The following is a 23457-nucleotide window of genomic DNA, read 5'->3' as shown; positions in this document are numbered from 1 at the left end:
CTTTAGTTTACTGGAAGAAAGCTAAGGTGACACATTCATTGCCACTAGTGTGAGACTGGGTCATATCCCTACAAGTCTTGACGACGTCAGCATGCTTAAGTTTCATTAAAATAGCTCTGATTTGAGTGAAACAACACAAACCAGCAGAGCTTCTAAAGCACAGGAGCAGCAAAAAAAAAAAGAAAAAAGAAAAAAAGGATGTCTAGATTAGATTATTATTTTCTATAGGATGAGGAACAGGGCGGGGGCTGGGAGGTTCTCAATAAACGAAGTGTGTATAAGCATGCATGTGCTGCCATGGAAACAAGCTTCTTGCGAGGAACGATCTCAATGGCCTTGGCAGTCTGATGAATGTGAGCTATTGTTTAGTGGGGGGGGGTTGTATATGGGCAATTGAATAACTATTGACTTCTATGGATTATGGATGTTTATTTTCATTCGTCCACTGCTAACCTGTTCATAATACTGCATCCATTTTGCAAAGGGTCACTATAGCAGATGGAGCAGCGTGATACAAATATTAAACACTGACGAGTGTTGCCCAGGAAACTGAAACAGCATTTTGCTTGATGAGTATTAGTTTAGCGCTTTGATTGCAGTTGAATTGACGGCATTTAATGTGGCAACACAAGTTCATATTCTGCTGTATATAAAATGAGAAACAAACTGCTAGCTGTATAAAAAAGATGAAGGCGTCATATCTTACAGGCCAGGAGTAATCGGTTGATAAAGTGAAGGAAGAGAACAGGCTAGCGCGTTAGCATGCTAGCGTATACGTGCTTTGATTTAAAATGATTTTGTGTAGATTTTTTTTTAAATTACCAGATCATTTTTTTAAACAAAAGAGGATATGTTCATAATGCGAAATGGTTTTGACTTTCACAAAAGGCACGGACGGGGTTCGAACCCGCGATCTTCGGTTTACGAGACCGACGCCTTACCACTTGGCCACCGCGCCTGCGCCACTTAGGTCCCTCTATCCGTATACAAAGTAATGCATTCTGCCGACGGTCACTGCATGAAGGGACGCAACGCGCCATTGCACTGTACCGTTGTCATTTGGCCACACGGAGAGGCTGTTCTCATCCGAGTGTTGTCTTTCGCATTTCGGAGTCACTCGGAACCTTCCTCAGAAACAAAGACGTAACTTGGATTCGGCGACAATTCTGCGTAAAACGATGTTAAAGGTGAATTGTTATGGGCAATGTCAGGATTTTTTTATTTATTTATTTTTTTAATTCTCGATCACAGTTGGATCAGAGGTTTTTCTTGTGTTTGTGTGTTTGTTTAATGAATCGGAAAATTAGTTGTTTTGTGCACGTGATGGCGGAGGCTCATCCGCATGACTCAGGAAGTCATTTTAAAAACTTGAAGGTCAAAGAACAAAGGTTGAATACTCTCAGAGTTCGGTTCCCTTAAATCAAAGATAAGTGTATCTAACTAAACCGGACTGTTTCTGGGGTGGAGGGTATTTATTTGCTTATTATTTGTTTGTTTGTTTGTTTGTTTGTTTGTTTTTACATTTACTAGCAATCAGTGACTGCAGTTTATCCTTCATGGCTAACAACAATGAGAATACGTTAGCTTAGGTTGCTCGTAATTCCCCCTTGCCAATACAATATGCATGAAGCCTGACTGCATCTTTTCCCTGTCTTTCTTTTCAACACATCAAAGATGAATCGTGGCCTAAAGGGATATTCTTCCTCCCCTCTTTTTTAAAGGATCATATATCCTAGAGGCTGTTTGAAAAATGAATAAGACTCGTTTCCAGTGGGAATGAGTTAGCGGTGAAAATCACAGATGTGGAGTCGTACTCACCTTGACCCCCTTTACAACAAGACGCCAGCACAAAGGCAGAGGCATCGGCTTCTTCTACATTGTAAACTACAAAGAAACAATAGTCACAGAATTTAATGTAGAGTTACAAGTAATGTAATACTGCTTTCAGTCCAGCCTTACTACATTTGTGTAACACTTGGGGTTAAAAAAAAAGATTATGGATCACAAATTTCGTGTTTTTATGTCCAATGTAACAACAGTAGCCAAAGTTTGAAACATTGAACATAATACAACCTGGCCCTACAGTGTGACAGTCATTTTCATGGGAATTTGAGGGGATTTTGACAGCTGGACAAGTTAGTGGAGGGAATATAAGACATACATACTGTATATTTGCTCCTTTTCTCACAAGATTTGCTGATTTTGTTTGTTTGTTTGTTTGTTTTTAGCATAATCCTAGGGGTCCTCGCTCTCCAGTCAGAGATCACATGATCTGGGGCATCTTTTTTGTATCGCGGGGTTGCTCACTCCCTGACAGAATAAGATGTATTACAACAACAATGTGTTTAATTATTTATGGGTGTATTGCTTTGAAAGATCATCTTGTTTATTTTGCCGATGCAAAAAATACTCCTGTGCCCCGAATCTGTGGGAGTATTCATTATTCAACAGCAACGTATTGTTCAGTACGGAGCCCTTTTGTTATGCAAATAGGCGTGAGGCACAAATACTTTATCTTACTATGCTTGTATTCTGATAACGGATCAGCAAAATATTATGCCATGCCACCAGGGCTATGCTGGCTGTTTTGTTTTCGTCTGTGCATGCGTATGCAAGCTCGTGTTTATGTTTGGAGGCCTTGTGATTGTTAGGTGTGTATCGGTAATGAGACAAGCAAAAGTTAAGTTCACCTTACTGCAGTGCAGATGGTAGAGACTGGACACGGGACATGCAAACTGTATTCTATATCGCAAAAAATATTTCTGTGAGCACTAATCTTAACATTGGTCTTGCGGCTCCAGATTATGACCACTTTGCACACATAGGAAGTAAAACCTTTTTTAAAAAAAAAAAAAAAAAAAGATAGCAAAGACAGTAAGGATAAAGATTTATCTCTCATAAATGTACTGTGGTATCAGTGCCTGGCTTACCAGCAGTTGGCTAGCTACAGGATATAAACATTATCTAAGCACTTATCCAACAATTGAGAATAATATCTGCTATATTAACATAACCCCTCTCGTCCCTACCACCCACCACATTATTTCCAATTATTTTCCAGATCATTCCAGATATCTGCAGTCATAGCTTCAGATCTTGCTCTCTTGAATTCCCATCCAGCTGATTTTATTTTTATTTTATTTTGAACAAGGTATTTGTATTGACCCAGTTCAGATTTTAAAAACATAATTATGTTCAAATGCAGAACGGTCCCAAGCAGATGGAAGCTGGAGCCACCACCGTGGGTTGCTCTGGGGCAGTATGAAGGAGAGAATGAGTCATTGTGAGGAGGTTGTGCTGGTTCTGACCCTGGCCACCAGCAGACGCACAAGTGTGAAATCCATTTTGAAAGGTGAGCAGCAGATAAAGCTACGCAACAAAGACAAAAAAAAAAAATCATCTCTCCTCACTTGATTCAAAATTTCTTTTCAACCATTTCCCGCACTTTGCTCTCCCTCCCACCCAATTACACGGCTCTTCTCACAACTTCATACAGCAGGTGGCTGTGAGTTTTAATAAAATACTCCTATATTATCAAAATAAGACAAAAATGTCAAAGATGATGATTTTTTTTCAGCCAAAAAAAAAAAACAAATACTGTGTGATGCATGTTTCACATTTTACCCCCTTGTCACTTAGTGTGCACCAGTCAACTGGGTCGCACATGACTCATGCCTGTTGGGTCTGTTACCATAGCTACAACACAATTTTTTTTTCTCTCCCAGACAATCATCTGCCGCTTGTTTCCTCCAATAGGGTGGCACGGCTGAAGGTGCTCTATGAAGTAAAGATGCTTATCTTTTGCCAACACACTGGGAAAATAACAACAGATTTATATGAGTGGAAGAAAGTATTGCAGAGGAGTGGCAGACACGCTGCTGCACGCCCAGTCATGGCGGACCACAGCAGCCAGATGCGACCTGCGACACAGCAGGAGAGGAAGGTGAGAGCGTCTACCATTTTGAAATTCAACTCACCCCATTGTTTGCCGGAAGAGTTTGGCAGGACATCAGTCAGTGGCGGCAAACAAGGAGCGCTTTTGCATCCAAGACCTGAAAGAACAAAGAGAGTCCAAGGAAAGGAACTTTTAGAGAAATGTATTATCTTTTCTGTTGTTTAGACCTGTTTGGCTTCTATTATTGAAAACTGTGACTTCAGTGGCAAAGGAAAATGTCTTTTTTTGTTACTTTGCAAAAGAAATTTTTGAAGATGGGGAAAAAGCAATCAAATCATGACTTTAGTCCAAATCATTTAAATTTCTTCGTGAGATTTTAAGGAGTACTTTTTTTTTTTAAACAGATGTGGACTTTATCAAAGAAAGATCCAAATCTCATCAGGACATGTAAGAGAAGAAAATGTTCTGGGACAATCATGAAGGAGCTCTTAGGCCAGACATGTTGAAATCAAAGGCCTGAGCCGAGTTGATTTTTTTTTTTTTTTTTCAGACATCCTCCCTTCCTGTGCCGGATGTCTGTACCGGTTTGAGAAAAAATAAATGTGGTCAGTTCATCTTCGGCTTGGAGAAGGACAACAGCCAATGCAGCATGTTCAAGCAGCCCCCCTGCTGGGCGGCCCGCGCGCCTGTCGATACGGCGGTGGTTTGATGTTGGACGGAAAGTAAGAACCCCCCCTCACAACAACACAGGGAGGGCTGGAATATAGAGAGAGAGACCGGAACAGAGGAAGAAAGGGTAGAAAGGGAAGAACCGTCGACAGATGGACGCCCGTCGTGATGAAAGATGGCGGCGGTCTTCTCTGCAGACTACGAACGGACGGCGCTCGAAAAAACCGGAGGGAGTGTCTGCGATTCGACACAACAGAACCGAGAAGCACACGCTGAGGTAAAACCGGCCGGTCCGACGTCTGCTTTTTGAGTCGGAGACCACGAGAAGTGCAGCTACTTCCCTTTGTGTTGTTTATCGTCCCATTGTGTCTGTTATCGTTTTTCCGTGTCTGCGCCACACTGGTTCTTGTTGCGTCCTCCCTCTCATCAAAACCCAAGCACATCATTTGATCTGACCAGTGAATATGCGTCCCATGACCAGACCACTGAAGACCCCCGACAGACTGAACGCTTAAATTAATCTGAATTATTCTTTCTTTCTTTCGTCATGCTAGCAGATGTCTGTACCTTCGCCATTACGTACATGGTTACGGACCTATATCTACACCAATGTACCACCGCAGGAAACATGAATCCCTTTTTTCCCCCCAAACATCTTTCCTTTTTCAAAAATTCTTTTTTGTCGCCTGTGAGGTGGAATATCCAGAAAATAAACTCAAGCCTGCAAATTGCTCAATCCTCTGTGCCTAATCCACTCCAATCCTTGTTAGTCATGATATATTCAACCAGGACAAAGGACATCAGCAGGACTCCAGAATACATTTACTGACAGGTCCTTTGATTTTACCTTCAGAAGATCCTCCAAACGCAAAGCAAAGGCTCCAGCTCATTTTTACCAAAGATCCTTAGATTTTTTTTTACGAAGTGACCAGATACATCACATTCTCACTTTGGTCGGTGAGCTTGGAGTGTTATTTTGAGTATTTCCGTTGTTAGATAAGGTTGCTGTGTTTATTGCCCCTCTTGGTTTTGTTGTCATTTTGGACCAACTCTTTGAGGGGCTGCCAATTGAAAACATGAAAAATCTCCATTGTGTGCACCGAGAATAGGAGCATTCACTTAAACACCTTAATGGGCTTTTGTTCATCAGAGAGTCTTCAGCAGAGATAAGCCTGTGGCAGCCAAGGCCTGGTAGGGAGGCTAAATCCACACTGACAGGTGGAACAAAGGGGACCTGAATAGAGCAAAGTGGCAAAACATGAAGTTGTCGCCTGGTAAAACTCAACTGCAAGCAGTATGTGTAGACTCCCCGATAAGGATCAGTGTCATTTTAGGCAAGAAGACAAACACAGATTTAAGGCCAGGAATTTGGCAGGTTATTCAGAATCATCCGACATCAGCAAAAACAGCTAATTTCACAATTTCTTGTAAACGATAATTAGTTTTGAGCTATGAAGAAAAACTCTTTTGCTGCTACATCTTCATAGTTGTTTTAAACAAGCAAAGTGTGTAATCCTAAAGATGTCCGGTGACATGAACTGGAATAGAAAATACATATATATGTTTTCTGGATTCATAAAGCGTGTACTAAGTCTGTTTTTCCTGGACTAAGCATTCACGTTTGCATTAAAATTGGGTCCACTTGTAAGGCAGGAGACTTCTTGTACAACCACATGCATTAACAGCAGCCCAGATTAATGATCTGCTGGGTCTGGATCTGATTTAATCCGGCAGCTCATACAAGACAGATATGAGACCAAGTGGGGTGTTGGTGAACAGCAATTAGTGATGTTTCAAATATGCTTTGCTACCATCAGCTGTTAATAGATCTTACACACTGTGTCCTTATTTTACAAATAACCTTCAACCAAATGAAGCAACAGACTGACCTAAAAAAACAAACAAACAAAAAAAACAATCCTTGAACAAACAAACACAAATGGAAATGATCAGACAAAGAAGACAAACAGAAATAATGTAGATTCTGTTGAAAATGACTCTGACAGATTGGTTTTGTGAGCCAAAGAGTGATTTCTACCAATTCATCCCTGAACAGAACTGTACTGGGAGGGGGTGTTGGGTTAGGCAGGGGGTTAAACACAGAATACCAATTTAATTTAGAACGCCAAGGTTGGATAAAGTCTATTTCAGGTAGAGGGCATCACGCTGCCTTATCAGTTTGTGGCAGAACAGGTTTGGGCAATAATCTCTACTATGCAATATATTCCAGTCTAATGGAATATATTATTTGTGGAAAACTGTATTCAGGCCAAATGACAATAAAAAGATGGGGTCCAAAAATTAAAAATGTGTTATATTCAAAATAATATACTGTTCTTTTATTTACATGTGCTTTTAATTTGTTTTGCAGGAGCAAGTGGACGGCGGAAACGATCTTTTAAACTTGCGTTCTGATTCAGCTTCGGGCCTTTTCGTATCAGAGACGACATAAAGATGCTAAGAAAAAGGTTTCCACCAGCAGAGCCTGATGTTTTAAGTAACCGCACCATGGAGGCCGCAACGAATGGACGTACTTCTGGAGAATACCCAAGGACAACCGCAATGGCACAGGTAGAATACATTTACATGCTTTAAAATCAAATCGTCCCTTTTCACCGCCATCAACAGCGCCGTTGGTCCACTCATGGAAACAAATCTTTGGCAAAGCAGTTGCAACTTAGTTGCTAGTTTTTTGGCTTTCTTCTGCCATTGTAAGAGGATGATTGAAGACAGTCTGGCAGTGAGAAGACAGACTCACTACACGTCCACATTTTCAACAATAACTGGGCTAGTTTCATAGACTTGGCCTCACATGAGCAGCAGGATACTTTGATGTACAAAAAGTTGGAAGCAGTTTGTTTCTGTCTTGAAAAGGTTGATCTCTCTCTCTTTCTCTCTCTTTGTCCGTTTCTCTCTCTCTCTCCCTCCCTCTCTTTCTCTCTCGTTTTTTTAACGGCCAAACTTTGGTCCAAAGTCCGCCTTTTCATGCAGCACCCGAGCATCAGGATGCTTGAATTATTGCTGGCCCAGATCAATTTTCACCTGAAGGAGTAGAGGAGGTGTGTTCGGACTCGTTAATGTTTCATCTGCCCCGGCATAAATCTTGCACTCGCTGTGTGCGTTGCATAATTTAAACAGCGGGCCAGAGAATCAGATGGCATAAGTCTCAAGTCCATATTCACAACCTACAGTCAGTCGTTGCGGTGCTGGGTCTGTCAAGTTATACGATCACATGACACAGTGTTGTTAAATGAGGCGTAATGTTTCGAGCCACTTTGATTTTTTTTTTGGTTTGTTTGAAAGTCCTAGTCGAAATGCAGAACAGCTAATTACTGCAGCTCAGTGTCCACCCTGGAGGGAACAGACGTCATTTTGTTTGATGATGGAATGCGGCACGTTGAAAGCGTCACACGAGGACTGTTGCTTTGTTTGATCGACGCCAATGTCTAACGTCTAATTACATAGATGGATACGTCTCAGATGGGCCACAAAGCTTTTGGGGACATCGGTTGCAGATACAAACCAATTGCAAATAAGCAGAGCCTCATCCTGATTAGATCACCACCTTTCTCGACCTGCAGAAGTTTTATTTAATGGTATTTTAGCCTTTATACATGTTTAGTCTGTTGTAGGACTCTGTCAGATTCTTCCGCAAATACTGTGTTCACACAAATTTGGTTCCACTTAATTCCAGCAGTCATTTTCCAAGACCCTACCAGGACAAGTATTGGCTTTTAAACACGATAGCCTGGAACATGAAGAGAAGTGTGCCAGCAGGTGGATGTCAAATTCTCTGCTGCACTTTTCAGCTAATCTTGATACTACGACTACATAATGGGATTCCTGAAGTTCACTTCGGGCTCCAGGTTTTTGGTGCGGTGCCATGACTTTCAGCGCCTCCATGCCATCATCCCTGTGTGAAAGACTTGTGGAGTAGCTGCACTCTCCTCATCAACATGCATTACATTCCGAATGCTGTTTCGCTTTGTTCGTTATTTTGCGTGTCAATCCAACCGTGAAGGACTTTGATCGTATTTGATTTATACTTAAGAGGTGCAACACAAGCAGCCCCAACCCTCTCTCACTAAGGGGCAAATCTGGCAATAGCACACTATGCTTTCAAGGACAGTGGTGAGAGAGACCAAGTACAGTAGATTCACATTGGTGCATGTATTCTGAGGATAAAAAGAAACCAAACAAACATCAATTACAATATCAAAGTAGATGATTGAGTACGATAAAAGGGTTTTTGTTTTTTTCCCCCCCACCAAAAACCCTTTTCCTTGGATTATTCTTGGGAGTCAGATGAGGAGAATCCTCATGCACCGAGGCAGTTTGTGCAGTGAACGGGCGAGGCGCTGTGCATCATCTGCCGTGCAGCCTCTCGGTTGCGCACACAGACACAAGCGAGAGCGAGCGAGAGAGAGACAGTCATGGAGAGGTGGCGACGAGCGGACTGTTACCGTCTTTGTTATTCCTAAAGTCCCGCACCTCCAAACCATGACACGGCTCCGCGTTCCCGATGCGCTCCGGAGCGCCGAGAGGATCTGCACCGGTTAAGTATAGATTGCACTTCTTCTTTTTCCCCGCCGCCGCCACCTCCACCACCACTCCTTCATCATTCCACCCCCTGGGTGCCCACAGATCGGGATTGCGGTAGTCGGGGGAGGGTCTGTGCCGTCGCTTCGGCTGCTCGTTAATCAGTGTTTCGGGGGGAAAACGGGAGCAGGATTCCCCTCGGCGTGTCCTCTGACGGGGCGGCCGGGGCGACGAGCGATCCCCGCCGGTCACCGCGGCGACCATTGGCGGCCGCCTTGCGGAGGTACAGCGAGGATTTGCGGGGGGAAATAGTGTGACAAAGTTGTGCACTTGTCGGTCGGCTGCTGAAAGGGCCTGCCTCTCACTGTGTGTGTATGTGTACACGGAGTTTGTTTCTGGCTCCCCTCCCCCACTAGCCGCTGCTGTTCTGGAGAGGCCAAGACATGAATGTGATGAGAGGCTCACTTCAGAGGAACAAACGGATACAGTTTCGGGCGAGAGAGGGAGAGAAAAATGGGGGACATTTCCTCCGGAGCTCGGCCGAAGTCACGCCCAGACCGCGATATTCTCGCCCGTACGACCGTACGTCCGTCCGTCCGTCCGTTCGTACCGGACACACGCACACCTGTGAGCGAGCGGCGCGCAGGGCCGTTTGTGCAATACGCTGCCTGCCCTGCATCAGGAGGGCCGCCCGTTTAATTGATAAAATGCAAGGTGAAGGCTCGTGCATGTGGTCAATAACATGTACGAGCCCTGCCACGTGCACCCGCCTATGCACCGGAACGAGAGGGCATGCGTTGGCAAATCCACGGCTCTTTGTTCAATCAGAGATTTGATTTTGTGTTTGTGTGTCTGTGTGTATTGGACGAGACGTGCAAGTGGGTGTGTCTTGAAGGAAATGTGATTAAAAAAAAAAAAAAAGGTGAATAAATAAAAAACAAAAATGCTTTTGGATCACAGATGAGGGGAGGCTGTCATTTCACTGCACCATCGTGCATGGCCTCAGTGTTTGTTTCCAATCAATAAACTGTGAGAGGTCCCTGTCTCAATGGACATGGAGCCAAAAACTCAAATCAAGACCACATGTCATGTGACACTCTGGTCACCACGACTTTGTCCTCCTGCCCAAAGCTGTTTAAAAATAATGATAATAATAATAATAATAATGATGTTGGTAAGCCATCTCTGAAAAACAGTGCTAAATTTGGTTATTGTGCTGCTAATGCAGAATGTAGGAAGTCCTGAGGTGCCTGTGCAGTCAGTGGGCGTGGAGAACGCCGCCACCGCTGTGTCTTCGCTCTCGGACAATTCACTGGGACACAGATGTGTCCTTGAACAGGATGTTCATGGCCCCTAAAAATCCTTGGCGCCACTGTTCTGCTGCTGAGTCTGTGAGACCATGAGGGGAGGGTAAATGAAATGAATAATGTGCAATAATAATAATAATAATAATAATAATAATAATAATCATACCACTACTACTCAAAATAATAATTATTATTATTCTGAAGTAGCAATTTGTGTTTTTATTTTCCAGTTTACACCTCAAGGGAATTGTCCCGTCGCAGTAACACGTAGATCTGAGTGAAGTTGGTGTTGCCGGGGGGGGGGATTACCATGTTGTGCCTGCGTGCAAATTAGCACAGCCGCTCTCTGATTCTGCAGAGTGCGAAGCTGCACGTTCAGCACTGGAAGCTGCTTCTTCCGGCCCGGATCACCGCGCCGCTGTCACATACCAGCGTAATGACTCTGTCACTCATGCGGCCTGCTGGGAAGACTCAGTTTCTGCCCAGATACAGCAGATACAGCTCAAGTTTTTTTTTTTTGATTTTGATTTTCCTCCCTGAGACGATCTCGGGAAGCAAAGCAGCCCAAAGCTGCCTGAGTTGTCTGAATGTTACAAAGCCGAAGAGCACTTTGCTTCCCATTGTCACACAAGTCCTGTATTAAAACGGTCTCGCATTAATCTTAGATTAATCTCAGATCGATCTAGGCGATGAGATGTAAATCAGCAGTAGCATCGCCCCATTCTCGGCGGCGCTGCTGACGCACTTTCCACGTGTGAATGAATGAATGAAGCTCATTGTTGTGGTACGTGTCTCTCTCCTTGCAGGAGCTGTTGTGCGGCGCTGTGAGTCTGGCTCTGACGCTTGCGGGCTGTGAGCTCTCCGGGCTCGTGCTTTACGGACGCTGGGACTATGAGCGTGAGCGACAAAGGAGGCTACCTAGCGGACCTGGGGAGCAGCTTCACTGAGGATGCTCCCAGACCTCCGGTCCCGGGGGAGGAAGGGGACCTGGTGCACGGCGATGGCCGTCGCCACCCGGGCGGCAACCTGGGCTTCTTCTCATCCAAGAGCGACGGCCTCAAGTGCGAGGCGCCCGCGGCCACGCCCAGGCGGCCCGACCTGGACCTGGGCTACGAGCCGGAGGGGAGCGCCTCGCCGACGCCGCCGTACCTGAAGTGGGCCGAGTCGCTGCACTCGCTCCTGGACGACCAGGATGGCATCGGCCTCTTCAGCATGTTCCTCAAGCAGGAGGAGTGCGCCGACGTGCTGGACTTCTGGTTCGCCTGCAGCGGCTTCCGCAAGCTGGAGGCCAGCGAGGGCAACGAGGAGAAGAAGGTGAAGCTGGCCAAGGCCATCTACAAGAAGTACATCCTGGACAGCGGCGGCATCGTCTCGCGGCAGATCAAACCGGCCACCAAGTCCTTCATCAAGGACTGCATCGCCAGGCTCCACATCGACCCGGCCATGTTCGACCAGGCCCAGACTGAGATCCAGACGGCGATGGAGGAGAACACCTACCCGCTCTTCCTCAAGTCGGACATATATCTGGAATACACGCGCACGGGCGGGGAGAGCCCGAAGCTCTACGGAGATCACAGCCCGGCGTCGGGCAACGGCAAGAGCCTCTCGGGCTACTTGCCCACCTTGAACGAGGACGAGGAGTGGAGGTGTGAGCAGGAGCAGCAGCAGCAGCAGCAGCAGCAGCAGCAGCAGCAACAGCAGAACAACGAGTGCGAGCCCGGGGTCGGCGGTCGACTCGCTCAACGGCTCCTGTTGGAGGCGCCAGCGAGCAGCGAGAGATTCCAGGACAGTCCTGAGTACAGGTGAGTCCTGGAGCTTCAGCCCAGCCTCCTTGCTGCAGGCTGCTACATCAGAACGCAGCCCGAGACTTTGATGGTTTTATTCTGTGACGGCTGCTCGGCGTTTTGAAACGGAAGAGTTGAAGCGCAGCGAGAGAGGCAGCCGAGACGCTCTTCTTCTTTCTTTTGTGGTGGGAAGGAAGCGGCGGCTCGCACTTGAAGGCGCTGGAAAAGGATGTTCCCACATCAGACGAGGGTTTATAGCGTAAGAGCTAAAGCTTTTTGAATCATTTGCCCCCAGGGGGATCATAATCTGTAATCTGGGCCTCGTGATATGAAGCGATTTCATCATCAGAGTGCAGCCACTTCGGTTTGGCGTAACAGAAAGAGGTTTTCTTTTTATTGTCTTTAAAAAACGTTAAACTACCTGGCACTCGGACTTTGATGTCGGTGCCAAGGCTGCTGATTGGCTGTTGGTCGGTGCGGAGAAATGCCGGCCTTTGTCTCCGTTTGTTGAACTCCTTAACTTTGATCCCCACAGGGCTGAAACGTGCATCCATCACAATGGCAAATAGATTTTTTTCCTGTCTAAAAAGCACAGACCTGCCTCCGTGAGGCGCAGCGCTGTGAAACGCCGCTCGATCGAACGCTGGCAGAACTGTTATCCTGAGCTATTGATCAGCTCAGCGCCTCGCAGGGCTCGTCCTGTTAATAAATGATTGTACGTGGTATATTAACCTGGGGGTTGCCGAAAATTTTGAAGAATTTTGCAACAACTCATTTCGTTTACGGTCAATTTTAACCTCAGCAGACTGGGAAATTGAAACTGGTTCCACCGCTGGGGTCGATGTAGATGTTGGTCGGCGCCGTGAGGGTTTTTTTTTTTTTGGGTTGGCCAACACGGACGTTTCCCTCCACTTAAGAACCTGACTGGCACTCACGCGGCGGACACCCTGCAGCACAGGCAGCAGAAATGGAAGCCGTCCCAGTTACAGTTAGTTGAGTTGAAATGCAGTCAGACTGGGCTCAGAACTGACATCTGTCCCGTTATTTTTCTCTTTTCTGTCCCGTCCAGTCTGACCGCATCCTGTCATGTAGCCTCCCTGGTCCGGAACAAAGGATACAAACTCAACCAAAATGCTTCTTTGTGTCTTTTTCCATGTATTTGTTTGAGTCGCACACAAAAGGCGGTTCTGTTGGACATCCGTGTTTCCTTTTAGGTCCAGGAGAAAGTCTGGATTCCTTTTTTTTTTTTTTTCATGATGGAACAGTTTTGGGGGATTTATTTTCACATAGTTATTGCAGCAGTGGAGCTTCTTGGCCCGGGTTACTGAGGGATCCGCTTGGTTTTTTAAATCTCCTTTCAGCACCACCCGATGGGTTTTAAGGACACTAAATTTTACATCAGCTCCGTCTGATCTTTGCTGAGACGAGCAACAAAAAGAATATGAATCATTTATACACGAATTCAACAGACTTGAAAGACGCATCCGTTAATTTATGGTGGTTATTTTTTGTTTGTTTGTTTTTTTTTTGCGTGTGAACAAGTCGGATGTTGTTCTTCTTCAAAGGCCCCTTAGAAATTCTAATGGAGTTTGTTGTTTTCATTTCAAGGACCCCGACTGTTTCAATCCAAGACTAACAAAGAATAAGAATCCAGATGAGCAAATTTGAACAATGGAATTGGGAAAAGTTTGGGAGGTCGTTGTCATGGATGGAAAACTGTGCTTTCCGGAGTCACATTTTCCTTTTTTGCAAAGCAGGCAAAAGCTTTTCACATCGCAGGTGGAAAAAGAACATCTTCAGTGTGACTGGTAAAGAGTTTCAGACACTTTAGGGAGGAAAGAAATGAACGAGTACAACAAACTCTGTGTGAACTCACCTCAGGTTTTAAACTTGAAATGTGTTACTGGGGTGAAAGTGGTCAACAACACTTCATCAGGGTCGTTAAAGGTCGTTCCACGCCAAATGTGAGTTGCAGGAGCTCCCGGTGGTCTTATCGTAGTGTTTCAGACAAAAAAAAAACCCTCTGTCAACGAGAGAGAACACAAGTCAACAAAAAGGTTTTGAGAGCTGAAGGTGTGGAAAGAGAAAGAGAGGGTTTCACCTGCGGCAGCAGCAGCAGCAGCAGCATCTTCTTACAAGCCCTGCAGATGGATCAGTGATGCTTGTTGCCACATCTTGTCTTTATGTTGTTTTTATATTTCATAGATTCCTTCGTCTTCCAGTCCAGTCAGCAGCGTAGGAGAAGGCCTCTATTGTTGTCATTGTTTTATTAGAAGAGGGAAAAAAAAAAAAAGGACAATATGTTGTTTGTTTGTTTGTACTGTAGGGAAACAATCAGGATTCACGAAAGGGAAACCAGTTGAATAGCTGCATTAGTCCCCCCCCCCAAAAAAAAATCAAACGACGGAGTTGCACTGAGCTATTATTGTTTGCGGGTGTCGGTTTGGGACGTTATCTGGCATCAGAGAGACATGTTGCAGAATATTTATTCACAAGGAGTCATCTCATCTCTTTCATCTCGGGCGCCTTTTAATTAAGACCATCATTTGCATCATCCTCTCGACATTTCCTCTGATTTCCTGTTTATCGGAAACAACGGCGCATAATCGCTGTTCAAAACTCAATTCTTATAGACAGTCTTTTTTTTTTTTTTTTTTTAATTGTTCTTTTGTATGGGTTCCTCCCCTTAACCGACCAACCCACCTCAGTGCCTGGTCTCGGCTGGCAAGCGCAAGGATGCTGCTAACGGAGACCAGCTGGTCACAAAGGTTTGAGATTGAACTCTGCTGCCTCCTTGCATTCCAAACAGGGGAGGAGATCCGGGGATAAATGCCGGAGGGAATCCTCATTTGAATAAAATGAGATGATGCCTAACATCTTTAATTCATGCGCGTGGAGCCTCGTAAGACGTGGGCTCGCCAGAGTCCATGACTAAAAATGTAAATGGTGTCAAGTGAAGCTTCTGCCTCATAGCTGAGGACTCTGTTAGAGAATAGACAAAAAAACAAAAGAAGAAAAAACAAAACAGTCGCACTTTGTTGCAATTGTTGCAAACACGTGGACGCACGGAGAGGCTGAGGCCACCGAGGGCGCCGTTGAGTTGTGTTGAGTTCAAAGAGGCTGCAGAATAACACCCAGGTCTGACTAATGAACTGCTGCATCCTTGGCGACGTCACACTTTCTTCAGCTCACGACCACGTCGTCGCCTTTCCTCTTTTTTTTCCCCAGACACGCACCCTGTCGGGAGCCCATGTACTATGCAAACACCGGCTACGCTTTGGCTCCGGCCACCAGCACCAACGACAGCGAGCAGCAGAGCATGTCCAGCGACGCGGAAACGGTTTCCCTCACCGACAGCAGCGTGTACGTACTCTCTCCCCTCCTGCACAGACTGCCCCTCTTTCTTTTTTTTTTTGCTCCAAAAGTCCACACAAATATTTGGCAGGAACACAAGCGCTAATACCCAAAATGAAAAGAAAAAAAAAAGAAAAACTGCTACTGAATATTCTCCAGCTGTTATTTCAAAGCAGGTCGTGACCTTTAGGGGATTGACGCTCAGAGACAGAAATGAGGTTTCATTCGCTGTTAGAGTAGCATTTTTCTCTCAAAGCTGATTAGGGATCTGGAAAAGTCACTCTCGAGATATGAAACCACATCTGAAGGAACGTACAGTAATTACACTGTTAACCTACTGACCTGCTTTTGAAAGAGGAAAAAGAAGATATAAGAGCTGGCTTGAAAGCTTCCCAAAATGCTTCCTTTGCACACGAGGCTGCGGGTCAGTGTGCAGCTCTGGCGTGCGCCGCCACTGAGGGTGAGGATAAACCAGGATAACGTTTTCTCACGGCAGACACAGCACCAGGAACGACTGCCAAAGAAACTTCAAAGCTTGCGCAACTGGACACACACACACATACACACAAAAAAAAACCCTGTTTGAAGCTGACTGGATTACGGGCTCATATCAGCTAATTGTTCCGGGCGCTCCCAGTACAGGAAACGGTGGAAAACCCACCATGACCAATCCCGTGCGGAATTACATCCCTCTTGCGGTGCGGCAGGTGAGATGTAGGCGTTTAGCTTCAGAGCTGCAGCGGGAAGCTTTCAGGGTCGGCCCTCCTGCGTTTGTATGTTCACCAGGAGGCCCCAGCCGAGACCAAGACTTTATCAAGACGAGAGACGGCGAGCAGCTGGATTATTTTCCGTTATTATCTGTCGTTGGAGTGGGCACTACTGTACGCTAGGAGGACGTCTCGGTTGAAAATGTGCTTATGTTGTCGCCTTCTCCTTCCAGAGACGGGGTCCCGCCCTACAGACAGCGCAAACAGCATCGCCGGGAGATGCACGAAAGTGCCAAAGCAAACGGGCGAGTGCCGCTACCTCACATCCCGGTGAGTTATTCACGGCTCGTCTGCCTTCCCTCCAACCCTCTGCCTCCTTCGCTCCTCCTGCGCTGCATATTTCAGTCCTGCCGCTGCGCCTGCTTTGCCGAGCCTGTGATGCCGCGCAAGAATAGCTGATGGCGAAAGAGACGGCTGTCTAAACGCAGTTTGATGCTCTGCTAAGCTGCTGCTGTGCTCGCACAGGCCGATCCTCCCCCTCCTCCTCCCCCCCCTGCCCCACCGTGACAGCCTGACACTCCCTGCTGCCTTTCGGCAGGAAAAGCCCCAACCCCTAATTAGGCCTCGGAAGCCAAGAAGCCCAAGGTTCACACACTCTGCGCTCTATTAGCGTGCGGATATTGACAGCGCGGGAAAGCGCTAAATCCCGCAAGCGCTGCAAGAATTGAGTTTGAGATTTGACGACCGCGAGGTGACGGTTTAGACGTCGGCTCGTCTCTTATAAGCTTTTGTGTGCATATTTAGGAACATTGAAAAGGTTCCGAAAAATGAGGAGGCGGCGGCAGATTTTTAACTGGAAGGCGGTCCTACAGTTTCCGCAAGGCTACGCAAGGCGACAGAAGCAGACAAAGGGGATTTGATGGGATTATTAGCAGCAGAGCAGGATTTTTATTTCATCAGAACAGGCACGTCGGATTACACGGACGCGTTTGCAAGGCTCGTTTCTATGAGTGATGTCAAAAGATTGCAGAGTCATTGCATTCTTGGAAGGCTCAGAGAATGAAAATAAGGCCTTAATGTGAGGAGGGGAAAAAGTCAGCAGCAGCGTTGAGCGGAATATTAAAGATTTTCCAGCTGGTACAGTCCAGTTTGCTTGTGTCCTGCTTTTCCTCCACTGGTTTCTGATGGTGATGAAATGCACCGACCCGCTGACGGCCTGACGTTGCCCTCTCCCTCCCCCCCAGCGCACAGACCGCATTCCAAAGGACATCCACGTGGAGCCGCAGAGGTTCGCCGCGGAGCTGATCAGCAAACTGGAGGGCGTGCTGAGGCAGCGGGAGGCCGAGGAGAAGCTGGAGGAGCGGCTCAAGAGGGTGCGGCTGGTACGTTCGTTTCAAGCCCACTTCTTTCCCTGCTAGATCCCCCCCCCACCCTCCCCCACCCTCCAGAAGAACAGGTGCAGCCCGCCACCGCTGCTGCTGCTGCTGCTGATACCAACCACCGCTGTGCTAATTTGGCTCAGCGCGAGCAGGTATAAAGCGGCGTTTTCGCTGCGGAGGTTCACATCGGGGGAGCTGTACTCTGTGTGAACTCCGGGAAGAAAAAAAAAATACTATTGAGGCTTTGCGAGTGAGGAGGAGGAGGAAGATAGGTTTTGAATCGCAGAGTGCCTCAGCGCTCGGCTCTCACTCAATAAGCTCACACGCTGAAGGGGTGTCAGGAGCAAACAGGATCAGATATCAGCTCCTCCGCCTAGTGGGGGGGGGGGAGAGAGGAAATATTCAGCTGCTGTCCTCACGTCAGAGGGCTTTTCAGGGTAAATCAAGCCGTTTTCAGCTGCGCTCTCTGAAGGCGCAGGCAGCAGTTTTTAAACAAACTCTTGAAATCTACAGGACAGAATGTTTTATTCGGAAGCAGCCTGGAGCAAATGAACAGGGTTCCACAGCGGTGAGATATTAGTAGGACAGGCAGAAGAAAAACAAAAACTGGGCCTTGAAAAAATCTGTAGGTTTTCTTTTTATTTGCATCCTATTAATTGCAGCTGATGATGATTTCTATTACGTTTTTTTCTTTTCAGTCCACACAAACCTGCTGTTGTTTTCAGTTTACGACTTCTGCACATTAGCGAAGCCACCACAGACACACACAGACACACACAGCGATAATGTGTCTCACACTACGACCTTTGCAGCCGTAAACAGCCGATCACTGTTCACCGCATTGCAGTCTAGTCCGCCCTGCGCTTCCAGTCCCCTGTCGTCCCATCACAACGAGGACAAAGTCCACCTCCAGCGCCGCCGCTGTTTGGAGACCCAAAAGTCAGCTGATCACGTGCATCCTCAGCGGCGTCTCTGTGGAGGTTCACAGCAGGGAGCTGCACTCTGAGTGACCTCGGTGCCAACAACAATCGAGGCCGTGCGAGCAAGGAACAGGAAGTGCTTCTGTGCTTCGCTCACTCAATGAACTCACACATTCGAGGCACGTCAGGGGCATATTAGTGCCGTGGTGCTTCCAATGAAATTTGGAACCGTACAATACAATAAAAAAAAATCTTTTTGTTTCCCTTCCCATTCCACTGAGAGCCTGATGCCATGTCATCAAAATATTTGTATTGTAACAAAGTGTTGACCAGGGGGAATAATGCATTTCTCTGCAAAGCATGGTGAGATAAACTGCAGCATTTATGAAAAAGCAGCCTTAATTTTAAGCAAAATTAGCGAGAGCCACCAAAAGCCCAATTCCTGAGCCAGGAAGTGAGATGAAGGTCTGGCCGTCAGGCTGAAAGAGTTTTTTTTTTCATTGTTTTTTTTTTCATTGTTTTTTTTTTTAATAACAAAGGAGGCTTGAATCCGTCTGGCCTTAATAAAATTATTGTGGCGAGCCATTTGAGCAGGGGACAGACAAAAAAAAACTCACTCCAAAAATGATTATGAATCACTTGGAGGAGATTCTATCCTTGGCCTGTCGGCCGTCTGGCTTTGTGGATGAATCAGATGCAGCACCTGCACGCTTGGCTACTTGTAAGGCGAGAACAGCGTGCCGTCCCGTTTGATGCCACTTGAACAGCGATGAAATGCCGCCGCCGCCGCCGCCACAAATGAAACCTCCCTCAGAGCCAGTGGGCCAAATATTAAGTCTCAAGGCAGATCATTTATGTGGCTCGGCCATCACACGGCTCGGGGTTCTGCTTTATTAAACCTGGAGGCCGGCGATAAACGGCTGCCTTTGTCAAGCGACACTCGACGCTCGTTGCCACTTTTCAAAATTATATGGTTATAGTTCATTAAGGATTTATGTGGCTTAAAATGCAACTGAGGAAAAACCCACCGAGCTACTTGAGCGGATGTTATTATTTCATAGCTGTGAGCAATATAAAGAAAAAAGAGGGTCAAATAACTTTCAGACGATTTGAATAACTGGACCTGGTGTGCGTCCTTGTCTGCTGAGGATGATGAGATTTCGGGTTCACTTGAAAGTTGTGGTCCTGCTACGTGCTAAATAATTAATTTCTCCCTATTTTGCAGGATTCACTTGGCTGTTTTTTGTCACGAGTAATTCTGTCTGTAGCCTGTAAATGAACTCTGCAGAAACGAGCAAAGTTGTGCTCGCACTTGTGTTTTAAAAATACTCTGAAAACCAGCACTTTGTGATATCACAAAGGGCACTGACACTTGGGTCGGTGACGATACCTTCAGCATGGTGCTCATTCCGCCATCTGAGACACCATCGAACTGCCTGCGACTGCTGTGATGTTGAGTGGAAGGTCCAGTGAAGCATCAGTTTTCACAGGAAGCTAAAAGACAGGAGGCTGTAAACAGAGGGTTAAACAGAATATTTTTTTGATAATTTATCGTGCGCTTCACTGGAGTCCTGGAGTAATAATGAAGATCTGACAGAGGGTTTTTTTTTTCTTTCTTTTTTTTTTTTCTTAGGCCTTTGCTAAACAAATACCAGCATATTGCCCTGCAAAAATAGCTATAGCAGAACGCTGTTTATGTATTTAGATTAACTGTTGGGTCCTTTTTATTATTAAAAATATATTGATTTACTAAAGGACAAAACAAACATTGTTGCACGTGGTGTCTGCAAACCTCTGGAATAAGTGGGAAAAACATTACGTGTTGTCATCGTAATGTTTCTAAGTGTCTTTTTCAGTTCCATATTCTTTCCTAATTGATGTCAAACCTCTTGTTTTCCAAAGGAAGAGGAAGGCGATGAAGTTGGAGCCTCTTCTGCCACATTAGCCAGTCACAGGCTGCCCCCTAGTGCTTACCCGCAGAACTACAACACCCGCTTCGTGGACGTGGCTTACGGCGCGGCGGGCGGCCCTTTCGCCCGAGACGCTCACGAGGAAAACCCCGAGAGCATCCTGGACGAGCACGTGCGGCGGGTGATGAAGACTCCCGGCTGCCAGTCGCCCGGCAACGGGCGCCACTCGCCCAAGTCCCGCTCGCCCGACGGTTTCCTGGGGGTCAGAGGCGGGGGGACGACGGTGCTGCCGTCGCCGCCGCCGCAGCAGCAGCAGCAGCAGCAGCAGCCCACCCAGAGCAAACACTCCTTCCGGCACGGCGCCAAGGGAGAGGGCGGCCACGTGTGCCACCACAAGCACGTGCACCACGTGCACGGCGGGAAGGCCAGAGAGCAGGCGGAGTCGGAGGCGGCTCGCCTGCACGGCTGCTTCCCCTGGACGGCTGTGGAGACGGGTCACTACGGGTCAAAGAACCGCTCCTACGCAGACGGGATGGGGTCCGGCCCTGCGGAGCACGCCCCCTACAGGTGGGCGCTTGTCTAAAACGACGCTGCTCTTAAAAATCTTTTGCTTCCGCTCCACCGACCACCGTGTTTTCTTCTTTTTTTTACGCAGCAGTAAATTCGGCTCACAGTGTAAAAGGACGTTTAAAAAACTGGGGGAGGACGGCCGGCCCGCCGACGTTCCGGCTCCTGCGGAAGAGATGGAGAAGAAACAGAAGATCCTGCTGTGGCTGATGGAAGGACAGAAAGAGCTGGTGCAACACAAGAGGAGCTCCTACGGGTTGGTTTTCAAACTGTTTAGTCTTTGATTGCTGGGGGAAAGTGTTGTTCTTTTCAGTGGAAGCCACATTTCCCATCAGGCCTTGCGCAGCTCCAGTGGAAGAAGGTTGTGAAAGTGCGGATGCCTCAGCAGCTGGAAAAACACGTCCTTGTTTTGTAACACTAATTAACAAATTTCATCTTTCGCTGCTTGTTTCAGGAGTTGCTCCGGGTCCAAGAGGGCGGCGGCGGCTCATGAGGGTCCTGCACGCCTCTTCTCCGGGGAGCGATCCGGCTCCTTGCACCCCTGCGGTGGCGGTGGCTCCCAGCTGCGGAACAGCAACGTGCTGCCGTCTCACCCCTTCATCCAGGACCCCACCATGCCCCCCAACCCCGCCCCCAGCCCCCTCATCCAGCTGGAGGAGGTGCGGCGGCGCCTGGAGGAGGAGAAGATCCAGTCCGGCACGATGCAACCCAAGCAGAGGTCAGAGGTCACACTGATCATTTCTCTCTCTTTCCATCACGAGTCACTCTGGTTGGCTCAGGCTTTCCATCACCTCTCTCTCGCACTAGCTGCGTTTCCATGACCCCTAGAATTGCGCAAGACCTAAAGATGGCTATAAAAAAAGTGGTCATGGAAACACATAAACTTGGAAAAACCTCTGAAATATGGCGAGAAGGTTTTGACGCTCTCATGAGGTGGTTTTTCGTGTCGATATAGGGGATAGGGGTTTATCACAAAAGTGTCATGGAAACACTTTTTTCGCATTTACACGTCATCGGAGGTGACATACGGGGTCACGTGACCAGTTCACTTCAAATGACTGAGATTTGACGAGAATTACGGTTTATGTGCTTCACGCCATTCAACGTAAACCCCTGCAAATCGCAATAGTACTTTGTTGAAATTTTTAGAAATAAAGCTTTTGTTGTGCAAAAAACTGTCATGGAAATGCAGCTTTTGTGTGTCTGCTCGCCCCCGCAGGTACGTGATGGAGGTCATCCAGAGGGGTCGCAGCGCCATCCGGCCGCCAATGTTCCCGCCACTCAGCGTGGTGCCCGCCGTCTCCGACAGCGAGCTCTCCGAGCCCGAGTACGTAACTTCCTACTGATGAAAACAGATGGCGCTAACCTTCAGCAGGCTGCTGCACAAAGATTGCTCCAATTTTGCAGACATTTTCATTTTCTAAGCTTCTTTAGTTGTTTCCTCGTCGATCGGTTGAATGGCTTTTGTGCGGTGGCTCGACGTCAAGGCCAGAGGCTGGAGGTCAGAGGTCAGGATTGTCCCGTGCACCTGGAAACAAGGAGGCTCCAGCCTTCCTCCAGCTTCCTGTTGTTGCCTGTTGATTAGAAAGCCTGCAAGCACTTAAGTTGCTGGGTTGTTTTTTTTTTTTTACCCTTTTCCCATCCAATCTATTTTCATTCTCCCAGATATCAGCGCTGTGTGATTTTACGCATTTCCGTCCATATCGAAAATGTACAACTGACTACTCTCATCTAACCTGAGCTGTTTCTTTTTTTCTTCAGGCATAAAACCACTAAAAAGGCCCCGTGTGAAAACATCACTGTGGCATATTACTTCTGCGAGGAGCTGATACCCTACAGGACATCGGTCAAGGGGAGGGTCGTCACTCTGGGCCAGTTCAAAGAGCTGCTGACCAAGAAAGGAAATTACAGGTTGGGTTCACGCAGCCGTTTAACGTGACGTGGGGAGTTGTTTTGAAGTCCATGGAATGCATGGAGACGCTAGGATGTGCTGCGGCTGTAACTGTACAACATCTCCTGTCTCTCTCTCTCCCTTTTTTTTTTAGGTATTATTTTAAGAAGGTGAGTGATGAATTTGACTGCGGCGTGGTGTTCGAGGAGATACGTGAAGAAGACGCCATCCTGCCCATCTTCGAGGAGAAGATTATCGGGAAAGTGGAAAAGATCGACTGAGGCGGCGGCCGGGAGGAAGTGTAAGGTGACGTGGAAGTGTTGTAGGGGGCGGAGACTGGAGGAGCTCAGGCAAGAGGGATGGAGTGATGAAGTGGAAGTAGTGTGGAAGGGGAGAGCAGCAGCAGCAGCAGCAGCAGCAGCAGCAGCAGCAGCAGCAGCAGCAGCGCCGACCTCTGACCTTGCTTGGGTCGGAGGAAGAGAAAAAATAGTTCTCCTCGGAGGACAACGTAGCATAAATACGTTATAAACGTGTA

The 23457-nt window shown here is 47.1% G+C and overlaps 1 protein-coding gene, 1 long non-coding RNA gene and 1 other non-coding gene across 4 annotated transcripts in view; 2 read left to right on the top strand and 1 right to left on the bottom strand.

The window, feature by feature from the left end:
- Positions 1–23457, top strand: part of LOC142896876 (uncharacterized) — a 267438-nt gene that overhangs the window by 70171 nt on the left and 173810 nt on the right. The window lies entirely within an intron of this gene.
- Positions 887–958, bottom strand: trnat-cgu (transfer RNA threonine (anticodon CGU)). Its single transcript has one exon. It is a non-coding gene; the product is annotated as a tRNA-Thr (tRNA).
- axin1 (axin 1) lies at positions 3131–23341 on the top strand. 2 transcript variants are annotated; one of them, XM_076038733.1, is made up of 13 exons: positions 3131–3352; positions 3757–4841; positions 6936–7135; positions 11217–12212; positions 15423–15557; positions 16489–16585; positions 17500–17637; positions 20457–21031; positions 21120–21287; positions 21486–21749; positions 22251–22358; positions 22793–22942; positions 23077–23341. In XM_076038733.1, the coding sequence occupies exons 4-13, from the start codon at positions 11302–11304 to the stop codon at positions 23201–23203; spliced, it is 2673 nt and encodes an 890-aa protein (XP_075894848.1). In that variant the 5' UTR covers positions 3131–3352; positions 3757–4841; positions 6936–7135; positions 11217–11301; the 3' UTR covers positions 23204–23341. The 2 variants fall into 2 exon arrangements, with proteins under 2 accessions (XP_075894848.1, XP_075894849.1); XM_076038734.1 differs by lacking the exons at positions 3131–3352; positions 3757–4841; positions 6936–7135 and adding an exon at positions 8869–9119.

Source organism: Nelusetta ayraudi, unplaced genomic scaffold, assembly GCF_046127955.1.
Source record: "Nelusetta ayraudi isolate G7.1 ecotype Tasmania unplaced genomic scaffold, CSIRO-AGI_Nayr_v1 ptg000057l, whole genome shotgun sequence".
Taxonomy (NCBI): domain Eukaryota; kingdom Metazoa; phylum Chordata; class Actinopteri; order Tetraodontiformes; family Monacanthidae; genus Nelusetta; species Nelusetta ayraudi.
Note: the sequence above shows the minus strand (reverse complement) of the source record. Positions and strands in the feature narration are given on the sequence as shown.